At 41.2% G+C, this 11,970-nt stretch overlaps 1 protein-coding gene across 1 annotated transcript in view; it reads right to left on the reverse strand.

Annotated features, from left to right (window-relative positions):
• Positions 1-4,391: 4,391 nt before the first annotated feature.
• LOC147027826 (alpha-actinin-1-like) overlaps positions 4,392-11,970 on the reverse strand; it is a 49,329-nt gene continuing 41,750 nt past the window's right edge. Inside the window, exons 16-21 of the mRNA XM_085877446.1 lie at positions 11,350-11,484; positions 10,871-11,050; positions 10,549-10,695; positions 9,154-9,234; positions 6,522-6,677; positions 4,392-5,659 (exon numbers count right to left, since the gene is read on the reverse strand). Coding sequence (XP_085733572.1) covers positions 5,501-5,659; positions 6,522-6,677; positions 9,154-9,234; positions 10,549-10,695; positions 10,871-11,050; positions 11,350-11,484 — 858 coding nt within the window. The 3' untranslated portion in view covers positions 4,392-5,500. The remainder of the gene's footprint in view (positions 5,660-6,521; positions 6,678-9,153; positions 9,235-10,548; positions 10,696-10,870; positions 11,051-11,349; positions 11,485-11,970) is intronic.

Raw genomic sequence — 11,970 nt, forward strand, 5'->3', positions numbered from 1 at the left:
TATCCCTTTGAGCATGGTGAAATCCATCATTAAGAAGTGGAAGACGCATCATACCACCCAGACTCTAACTAGATCACGTCGCCCATCCAAACTCAGCAGCCAGGAAAGCAGAAAACTGGTTTGGGATGTAATTGTAAATCCAACAATGACGATGAAAGATCTGCAAAGCTTTGTCTGAGATGGGGTTCATCAATCAACAATAACCCGTTCCCTTCACAAAGCTGGACTCTATGCACAGGTGGCAAGAAAAAAGCCATTATTTAAAAAGATGCATCTAAAAGCTCGTACAGAGTTTGCAAAAGAAAAAAAAATAATCTTAATGATACTGCAGGCATGTGGAGAAAAGGTTTGTGGTTAGATGAGACGAAAATTGAACTTTTTGATCGAAATTAAAACCGTTACAACTCGTGCAAGCCCAACACTGCACATCACCCAGTCAACAGCATCCCTACTGCCAAGCATGGTGGTGGCAGCATCATGTCACGGGACTACTTTTCATCAGCAGCGACTGGCAAGATTGTCAGGGTAGAAGGGATAATAGATGGTGCAAAGTACAGGAGGATCCTTGATGAAAACCCGATTGAGTCCTCCATGAATCTGAAACATGTGTAGGAGATTCACATTTCATCAGAACAATGATTCGAAGAACAAAGACAAAGCCACACTAGAGTGGCTGAATAAAAAGAAAAATGTTCTTGAGTGGCCCAGTCAAAGTCCTGACTTGAACCCAATTGATAATTTACGGTGAGACTTGAAGATTACAGTTCATCAAAGATCCCCATCAAACTTGGCAGAACTAGAACAATTTGAACATGAATAATGGGCAGATTTCACCATCTCACTGCACAAAGCTGGTGGAGACCTTCCCAACAAGACTCATAGCAGTCATTGCTGGAAAAGGCTCTTCCACCAAGTGCTGACGTAAGAGGCTGAAAATTTTTACAACCAGTGAATTTTGATTTGTACATGGTTTGTACAGGTATTCCTGATATGCAACCTCCTTCAACTATAACAGTGTTTAGTTTGATCTCCTCAGTAATGAAAAAAAAAAAAATTTTAAAGAGTTAATTTGGAAAAATTGTTTGTACATATAATTTGTAATTCATCTAAATGTGGCATTATTGGTAAGGGGTGAGGACTTTTGCAGGCCACTGTATGTAGTATATGCCTGGTGTTGGCTTAATGGTTAGGGTGGTGGGTTTGGGATCTTAGCGTCCTGAGTTCAAATCCCCCTTGGCCTTCAAACCCTAAAATCTTGGAATTAATACCAGGTGGGGTTGACTCTGCTTGTCATCCTTCCGAGGTCAGCAAACCGAATGCCAGCATTCTGGTATCCTGTGTCGGAGTGGCGACTCGTCCAGGATTGTGCTGAATAGCCAAGGGGACTGCTTAGGCAGCACCAAAGCTCTGCACAGAGTATGGTCTCAATGGATGGATGGAGATGTGTATATATACATATATATAAATAACATAACTCGTTTCCCATGAGGAGTATTTCACATGTGCCAAGGTTCAAAATTTTTTTTTCCATGGAACGGTTGCAGAGATAAAGGTCCAACGTTTTTCCTTTTTTCCAACATGGCTGCCACACCACGTGACTTGTGACATCATAATTATCATTAATCATCACTACCACCCCCACCCCCCCTCCACCCCTTTATGTATGTCCTGACTATCCTCATCCCTGTCACGAGCCAGTTTATACATCATCATCCTCTTCCATATTATTCCTCGCCTAATCCACAGCACTCCTTGATGCTCTGTTCTTCTGCCCATACAGGTGTAGCAACCCTGCATCCAGTTACATCCCCCTATCCTTGATCTTCTCTATCCTCTTCCAAACCTCACTCTTTTCACCAACCGCCTTCATTACCACCTCCGTCCAGCATACCTGGATTATATCCCTTGACGATGCACCCTTTCCTGACGTCCTTCCACACAAAGCTTTTGCAATCCCCTAAAACACCCCTCCGTACTTCTTCCACTCCCTCGCTAAGTTGCTCATACCTCACCCTCAACCACACCTTGTACTCTTTGAGGATGTTCCCCGACCTAATAATCTTCCGACACCTGCTCTTCACAACTCCCTCCTTTTCTCCATCTGCACCATAAACAACAATTTCATAACCATCCTAAATTCTGGAACCATGACCGACTCATGCTTTCTCCACCATTTACTACCTTCAGCAGTTCAAGACCCTGATCAACAAGCTATCTCAGTTCACCCTCCTCTATGTCCATTCATCTCTTACAGGAAGTCATCCTAATACCAATGAGCCTCACCCTGTTTTTATGCCTCTGCTGACAAAGTCGCTGGAAGCATTGTTTTTTGGTTGCCCTAATGTGTATGTCCGTGCTAATTTTTTGTTTTGTTTTCTCTGGAACAGCTTATCTGATTGGTATTCACATCTGTTTTGTGGAATGTTTTAAGGATTGTGGCAGGAGGCTAGTGACAAAGAGGGGGGCAGTATTGACGGTGTGGGAAGGGCATTTCAAAGAGCTGTCGCACCGGGAAGGAAGCAACGGCGAGCTGGAGCTCCCATGTTATGTGGAGGGGAAAGTGGAGTTGGTGGCGATCACAGAGGATGAAGGAGTGCACCAGGCATTGATGAGGAGTATACAGAAATGATAATTGCAGCAGAATAAGTCAAAGTCAGTTGGACATAGGTATGAGAGAGGGTTCAATTCCACAGGATTGGAGGACAGGGTTAATTGTGCCGATATGGAAGGGAAAAGGCAATGTCCAAGATCCGGGAAATACGGGGCATTACGCTCCTCAGTCACGTAATGAAGGTGCTGGAGGGGATTCTGGACGGGAGGATAAGGAAGAGAGTGGAGATGGAGATCGGAGAAGAGCAGCAGGGGTTTAGAAAGGGTAGGGGAACCACAGATGGGATGCTCATGTGAAGAGAGTTGGTGGAGAAGGGGTTGGAGGTGCAAGCTGAGATGGCATTGGGATTTGTGGACCTCAAGGCCTACGACACTATCTCCAGAGAGATGGTGATGGCGATACCAAGATGGATGGGATTGCTGGAAGCAGACTTAGGTTGGTGGAAGGGATGCACAAGGGAACGAAGGGAAGAGCCTGAGTTGGTCCAGGAATGTCTGAGGAGTTCAGCGTGAACATTGATTTGAGGCAAGGAAGCTCTCGGCCCACTCATGTTTATCATGGTGGTGGAGCTGGTAAACAGGAAGGTGAGCTTGAGGGGTATATGGGGAGGATGCTGTAGGCGGATGATCTAGCTGTTGTGGTAGAGAGTGGGCAGGAGATTTAGGAAGTTCTGGGGGAGTGGAAGGGGGCATTTGGGAAGCATGGGCTGAAGATGAGTATGGAGAAGACTGAGGTGATACGTGTCAGGCAGCAAAGAAAGAAAATGAATATCAGATTAGTGGGGAAGGAGATCAGGCAGGGAAATAGGTTTGAGTACCTGCGAGAAGCAGTGACCAGGGATGGCAAGTCTGAGGCAGAGGTGCAGAGGAGGATTCAGGTGGGTGTGAATGCATGGAGGAGGGTAGAGGTAGTAATGGCAGACAAAGACATTAAGAAAATTTAAAGGGAAGGTTCTGATATTGTGTGCAATGCCAGTCAACCTTTACGGTCTGGAGATGGTGGCACCGACAGAGAGCCAATAAGAGAGGCTGCAGGTTTGTGAGAACTGGGTCAGGAAGATTGTGGGGGTGAAGGGGGTGGGTAGGAGGAGGATGGATGAACTGAGGGAGGAGACTGTTCTGCAGATGAGTTTGACAGGGAGATTGGTGAAATGCCAGCTGAAATGGGCTGGACACTTGGTGCAATGGGGGAAGAGAGAATGGCAAAGTGAGCGGATAGTTTGAAGGAGCAAGGTAGGAAGAAAAGAGGTTGATATGGGAGGATTGTGTGAGGAGGGATATCAATAAGGTATGGATGGTTGGAGAGTGGAGGGCGTTGGAGAAGTATTGTGGTCAAGGCAGGGCAGAAGCCTGGTGCCATCGGACCTCACCCCTTATAAAACAGAAGAGGAGAAGAAGAAGAAGAAATAAAGATACACAGGGACTGGTTCTGCATGTGTTAAGGGACAGCAAGGGAGGCTAGCTGAAGCCCAGCGAATGGAGCAAGGATTCCCCGACCTAAGAAGTGCCCTCACTCCACTTGCAACAGCCCTGCGAACAACGGTAGAAGAAACAGAGGAAACCAATTTATGATGGGACCGTTTGAAGTTGGCTATCAGAGTTAGCAAATAGGTCAAGCCGATCAAAAATAAATCGATGCCATTGAAATCTTGACCAAGATGTCACAAAGATTTGTTCAATATCGGATCAAAATTATGGATTAGCTCAAAAACTCCGACCAATGACCTCGAGGAAGGAAAGTCCAAAAGAGTGGCAAGAAAAAGAAAAGAAGAATGTCGATCCATAATATATAAATTTTTATTGGAAACACGTCTACAATCAAACTTTGCAACAACGAATTGGGCAAAAAAAAAAAAAATTAAAAATAAAGGACTTTAGATGATGCAACAACCCACCAAACCTCTTGAGAATCTCAGCAAGAAAGTCAAAAAAGATAAACCCAAAAACCACAAATAGAATTCCTGCGCCTAATATTTTTCATACATACACAACTCAAACAGGTTTTTCCAATTCATTTAATTGAAAATATCAAATATATAGCCAGAGTAACAAAGTTACCAGTAAATCCCACTTGCCAGTTAAAGTTGCATTTCATGTGACGGGGCACAGCGATCTGTCCACGATTGGTTCTGGCCTCGAAATGCATCTCAATAGAGCTTCGGAGCATTTCATGACAAGTCAAGGAGTGCAGGGTCTCCGTTTTCATTAATTATTATTATTATGCATTACACAAAAGTAATCGAATTATAGTTGGTTTAAACACACTGTGTAAAACAAATTTAACTTGCAAAACTATTATCAAGATCTTTCCATCGGGTTTCAAAAACTATGAACAGATTAAGAAGCAGGAAGCATAAAGTATTGGTCATCTTGATGCAGGAAAGTAATCCAGGAATGTTTCTCTTTCAGAACTTCAATATTTGTTTGGTCATTATAAAAGGTTCAGAGATGTACAATCGTCCAAAAAAAAAAAATAATAATAATTTGGAAATATAATTTTGCAGAAAGTGTTAGATCACCATTTCTACCAAACTCCTTGATATTTCAATTCAAATCGACGTTCCATATACTTTCAACGAAAATTTTTAAATGAATGAAATTTGATCCAGAGATTGAAACTGCAGTGAAAAAAAAAAAAATCAATTATTTGAACTTTTGGACTTAAATACAATGTGACAACAAAGACTTAATTTCATTTCAATAAACTGCAAATATTGTGTAACAGCAATATTATAATAAACTCATGATGCAAGTCAACTCTACTGAAAAAAAAAAATGAAAAGGAAAGAAAGAGAGAGAGAATGAGCATCTATGGAAATTCCATACGGTGCATATGCATGCATGTACATCTTGTTTTGGTTCAGTAGCTTTCAAAGAAAAACATGTTATTCTACATGTCGCTCTCTCCATAGAGAGCTGTGGAAAAGCACTTGTAATCGAGAGCACCAGGTACAGCATCGGGGCCATGGTACGGAGCCATACGGGAAATGCAGTACTCTGCCTGGTCTGGCGGGAGCTCCGCTCGCAGCTCATTTGCAGTGATGAAATTCTGCCAAATGAGGTAGCGGTTAACACATTGCTATCCTGATCTATTAACATGTAATTTAACATAGCAGTAAAAGTTTTATTAATTTTTTTTTATGCCACTGATGTAGTAGGCTACTGTTACGATAGTCACCCTCGTCTCCAAGCTGTATAACTTGGGTTTGAATCTCAGTCCAGTTATAAACTGTCATCCTGGTGTTTCGCAGGCGAGGCATCAATGTGCATGCCGTCCCTTGGGTGGATGTTAAATGGGCGACCCGTCTGCCAGCATTATATGGTGGACGTTAAAGATCCCCCAGTGTCCTTTGCAAAGAATAGGTGAGTTATTGCCAGCATGCTGAAGAAATTCCAAATTCCTGCGCAGATTGTGCGGAGCAAGTGGTCTGGTTTTCTTGAAGGCTCCTTAATACCCAGTTACTCTGCTCGCTATCTCAGAGTGTGGTTACTGTCTGGTTCAGCAGCTGTGAAAGGCGACGCTCCAGAAAAATACATCACAGTAACTCCAGATAAATGCAGCTGACACTTGCACAAAAGTGAATGATTGTGATAGGTATTCGAATTTACCTTTACAGATTGAAAAATAGTAGAATTTAATCCCTCTTGAATTCTCCTTAAACTCCCCCTTTTTCTTACTTCTCTGTCCTCCCAACTTACTTTACTTCTTATCCAATCTCTTTTCTGACCGCAATACACTCCCATTTTGACAATCTTCTTCCCTTCTATTTATACAAATCTCTTCTCAATTTAGCAACCTCTTCTACAATGAAATGAATGAATGACCCCTTAATTGGAACTATATTTAAAGACAATAATTATTTTTTTTAAACCCATTTTTATATCTTTTCAAAACCTCAAGAGAAGCATACCTTATCTCCAGCTAGGATCTTGAAGGAGGCGACAACCTGTTCTGCAGAGTCTGTGTCCGTTACCTCGCGAGTCATAAAATCGATGAATGACTGAAAGGTCACGTAACCCGTCTTGTTGGGATCCACAATGTTCAAAATGCGTGCAAACTCATCAACCTGAAACAGCACAAATTACAGGGTCTACACCAACAAAAACAAAGGCAAAGGCTACCAAAGCCATAAAACTACATTTAGGAGAAATACCAAAATAATATTGATACCAACCCAGTTTAAATAGACTAAACATACAGACCAGATGATACCACAATACTTCGAAAGTATCTATGAGGGTTCTGGCACACAATTAATGCACCCAAGCGACGAGATGAGTGTTTGTTGTCACGTTTGTCACTTTTCAACCCTCAAAATTGTCGATTTGATTCTAAACAAGAAACGGTCTGCATCTTAAATTCACCTGAAAACACCCGAGATTTGCATCCAGTGCATGATCCTTTCACCGATAATGTAAATTTTGCCAAAATAGTTTTATCTGATATCAGTATTGCTGTTAGCATGGTCAATCTTACTTCGCTTCCCTGTTATTCGACACCTTTTTCTTTCACGGCCTTGTGGGGTTGGCCATGGAAAGTTTTGGCCCAAATCTTTCACAAACTGGGTGGCCAGGCCTGACGTTTGACTAATACCACGAGTTCAAAATCCTCAAAGTTGAGCCTAATGATGTTCAAATGCTCACCGAGCGATTCCATGCTCTCTACAGCATTCACACATGTATAACACTCCGAGCCAATCACCCACCACGTGTGCAATGGACTTGATAGCAAACAGACAGACCAAAATATACAAAATAAAACATTTAACGAAAAAAATTAGATATTTTTGATGAGAAATTGCACTTTATTCATGGAAATGTTAGTGCACGTTTACTGCAAACTTTCTTTGGTAAATTGACATTTTCAATACCTGTGCTCAGTTTTAAAAAACGAGGTTTGTGCCTGTTGGCTTGAATCAAAAACTTAGTGAAAGAGATGCAGAGCTTGATCCCCATAAAAATTAAAACATGTAAAATGATGGCACTTACAAATGTTTGTAAGCAGCACCTGGCTAAGAACTCCCCCTACCATTCCAGTTCTCCACCTTCTACCAATAAAAAGACCCGTATCTTGCCAAAAGGTGACCACGTGTGACTTCTTTAAGGTCACACTGAGGTGAACAGAGCTGCTATCCACCAGGAGCGACTCCTTGAGGAATATCTGCCTACGAGAGATTCCGATGAGAATCGTCCTAGAGTAACCATGAAAAATATGCTTTTGCCTCATAACGTCACCAAATGACGTCATAATGTCTCAAGCTTGACATATCTAGAAAGCACTCATCGAGGTGTTCAATTTGAGGTACGACACGATATGGTTCCTAAAACTTGAAAATTTGACCTTGGGGTCAAATATGTTTGACCTCAGGCGCTAACCATGAAGGTCAAGGCCAATCGCCACCAAAAATTAATCAGCTGAGCGCCAGACCATGAACTATATTCCCATGAAGTTTGAAGACGATCCGATCAAAATTACTCAAAAAAAATAAGGGTTTCGTCGACTCCCCTGATTTGCGACAAAGTGACCTTGACCTTTGACCTTGACCTTCAAAATTTTGTGCACTGAAAGGGACCTCTATAGGCCTCTGATATGCGGTTACAAAAATTTCCAATGATAACTGTGCTCTGCAGAATTTTTTATACGCGATTACAGACAAAAAAAAAAAATAATAATAAAAAAAAACCATACAAGCTGACTAACATATCTTGCAAAAACTTCGTTTTGGCAAGATAAAAATTCCCAAAAGCGTCAAGCCAACCACAATATCCAGGTAGACGATGAAATCTCACTACCTGGATATGGTGGTGCCAAAGCAGGGAGGACAGCAAACTGCTGGGTTATGGATCACCTTAAGTTATAGGTTCAAACAGAGCTAAAACCACCAGCATTAAAGATTTGGATTCCAAGTATCCAATTTTTAAAACAAATCCGCTCTCCAGAGAAATATAATGTCGGGATAAACCTCAGCGGGCTTATGGAGCATTCCCATCCGAGCCCATAGCTCATGATGCTGGGATCCGAGGTTCAAATCCGATATACTCTGCCGATTTGTGCACAGTCAAATGATGCTTTATAATGTCCCTGCTCTACATGCGATACATGTACAAGTGTTATATCACAGTTTGAAAATAATAATAATAATAAACCGAGAAGTTAATTATGACAAGACATAGTGAACAGGTCTTGAACTTGAGAAACTGAAATTACAGGTAATGAGTCATGCATGAAAACCTGTAGTCTGCACATTGCTCTGCTGGTCCTTCATTACGCATTTTAATTTCTGCCTTGGAAGATTCATCCATGAGATTAAAAATAAAGATTTAAAATTTGCAGTTCTAAAGTTAAACTGAAATAAAGATCTTCAAACGCTCGAGAGAATAGTTCATACACGATGGAGGGTTAAACGTAGTCATTATGGCATAAATGAGAGTGCAAGAACCTTAATTGGAAAGCCATTTTTAGGTGCATCAGACAAATGCAAGTTCCTTCAGTTGAACTATTTACAGTAGGAAAGAACAACTACAGGTTATCAAGGAACATACGTGTCGATCGCTACCCAGGTCATGACCAAGGCTAATCAGGCAAGCCTTGAACTCCTCAGGTCCCAAGTTACCAGAACGATCCTACAATGACAGAAATGAAGCAACAACAACAAAAAAACAATGAATCAATGATTAGTGACTTTCAGGTAAACAGAAAAACATTAAACAACAAAAAAAATAAAATATTCACAAATAATGCAAAAACAAGTGGAGACAACAAACGGGTGGGAAAAGGCAATGGGGTGCAGCTCAAAAAAAAGCATACAAATAAAATAATTAAAAGTAGACATCAATTATGGGGATAATGTCTCCGTCAAAAAATAACCAAAATATGCAAAAATGAAGAAAAACAAAAACTAAACTAATTGAATGAGGCTGGAGGTTTTGCTTATATTCAACTAAAGCATTCATAGAACATGATACCCCATACAGCGTTCAAGTATATACTTCAATTATAATAAAATAACGATTTTTAAAGATCATTTAAAGAACAATACAGAAGTTTAGTGCTACTGAAGTAGTCGAATACAGCACCCGATTTAACATGCCCAAGTACTGCAAAACTGGAGGTTCTGGGAATCGACAAGAAGGCGATTTGTGTTCTACAGTGTTCAAATATGTAATTAAATTTAAATAAAGGTTTAAAGAGGTATAAATTAATTCATTCTGGGGTTTACCACCGTTTTACCCAGCGTCTATTACATCTCCCTAATCCAACGCGTTATATTAGTTATTCGTGAATGTTGTTTGTGTCCTTTGTAACGTCCTTAAAAACAGCAAGTTTACTGTTTACAATTATTTTCAATCTTGTTTGACTACCAGAGGCAGATGGAGTGAAAATATCATCTCACTCCTCTCTGCACATGTGTGATCAGGACGAATTCAGAGACAAAGTTCTGTTAAACAGCAAACTTGTCTTCTTATTCATGTTCCAATTAGAGTTCAAAATGTAACATTCAATTTAAATAAGTTTTTCCTCGATAATAAATTGAAGATCAAACTGATGAGACATGCAGACAGACATGAACCAATTGCTTAATCCCACTTTTCGCTCTGCATCCATCCATCCATCCTTTGGGACCATACTCTGTGCAGAGCGTTGGTGCTGCTTAAGCAGTCTCCTTGGCTATTGGGCACAATTCTGGACGGGTCGCCACTCCGACACAGGATACCAGCAAGCTGGAACTCATTTTGCCGACCTCAGAAGGATGATAGACAGAGTCAACTCCACCTGGTATTAATTCAACAACCGAGCGGGATTTAAACTCAGGATCCTAGTATCCCAAGCCCACCACCCTAACCATCAAGCCAACACCAGGCATGCTCCACATGCACAAGATAAAAATGGGAAGAAGCAACAGCAGCAGCAGAAAGCCCATTTATTATGACAAGTACCTTGTCAAAGTGGTTAAATGAGGCACGGAACTCGTTTATCTGGTCCTGTGTAATTCCTTTTGCATCCTTAGTCAAGATCTGTGTCTCGACCTCATTGATGGTACGTGCTGCAGTTGTCTGAAGCTGTTCCCAACCAACTCGGATGTGCTGTCAAAAGAGGAGAGCAGCCAAATTAAATGACAAAGTTCAAACCAATCTCAATTCAACATCAAAAACTCATACTTCCAGGGACACTGCATCGTTTCCAACTAAATCAATCAAATTGTACATTATTTTTGGAGCAAGTTAAATGAAAAACTATTTCCTCGAGATGTGTTATTACCTCCATGGTGTAGTAGGTGTGTTTGTTGTCAAACACACGCGCCTCCTGGAGTTTCTGGTGAAGGCTCTCCAGTTCCTCTATATTCGGCTTGTAATCCACGATGCTCTTCTCGTAGCTCCTGAGCCGCGTGAGCTGCTGTTCAAGCGTCCCCTCCATCCCGATAGAGATGTCCCCAATTTCCTGCGTCGAAACAAAAAAAATAAATAAAGTGCCATGGTTTGTGCAACAGGATCACCACCAAAAAAAATATGAAAATTCAATTTACACTTGCAATAATCATTAAAATTGTGAACAGCAATTTGTGGGGATTACTAGTAGCAAGTGTCACAGTCATAAAGGTGAGGGTTTATGACAGCATCATCCTCAACCTGAGCAAGCAACATCCTTTCAGGATACCGGGACACAACCTCAACATAACTGGCATCATTAACCCTCAGCAAACCACGAAAAAAGCTTTCATACCCAAATAACTTGCATACCTCACTCTTATTCTTGATCAAAGGACCAATTGTGTTGGCGGATTGTGCAAACTCTTTGCGTAGATTCTCATTTCTCTCTTGGCATGCATGCTCATTGTGCAGAAGGGAATCACGTTTGGGGATCATCTCCATCACCTGTTGTCACAAATGCCAGTTAGCAACCACTCTAAGGTGACACTTGTGGATAGACATAAGGCATCAGTCATCTGCTCAAAAAAAAAAAAAGAAAAGCATGTTCATTTTTTTTGATCAATGCAGGCATACTTTTAAAAAGCATTGGCTTAATTAGTTTACCACATGATGCTAAGAAGCTTTGCAACCCTTGCTTCTTGCACCACTCCATGATATAGCGCACACACATTTGTAGGACGATGCACAGAAGTCAAGCAAAATTACATTCAGCACGAGGGGAAGTGGAAATTATAATGCCATTTTCTAATTGGCAGTCAAAATGGTGACCAAGATGAATATGGAATCAATCATGTAACCAACACAGCAGATTTTTTTATTGGCTGTAGGGCAATGAGCAATATTTATCCAGAAATTAATTAAATTGGAGAACGAGCTGTAACGGCAGCACAGTGAAGCCACCCATGAACTCGAGGTGGCTTTGTCACTCAG

Source organism: Eptatretus burgeri, chromosome 4, assembly GCF_056783735.1.
Source record: "Eptatretus burgeri isolate ZD-2024b chromosome 4, Ebu_testis_v1, whole genome shotgun sequence".
Classification (NCBI taxonomy): Eukaryota; Metazoa; Chordata; class Myxini; order Myxiniformes; family Myxinidae; genus Eptatretus; species Eptatretus burgeri.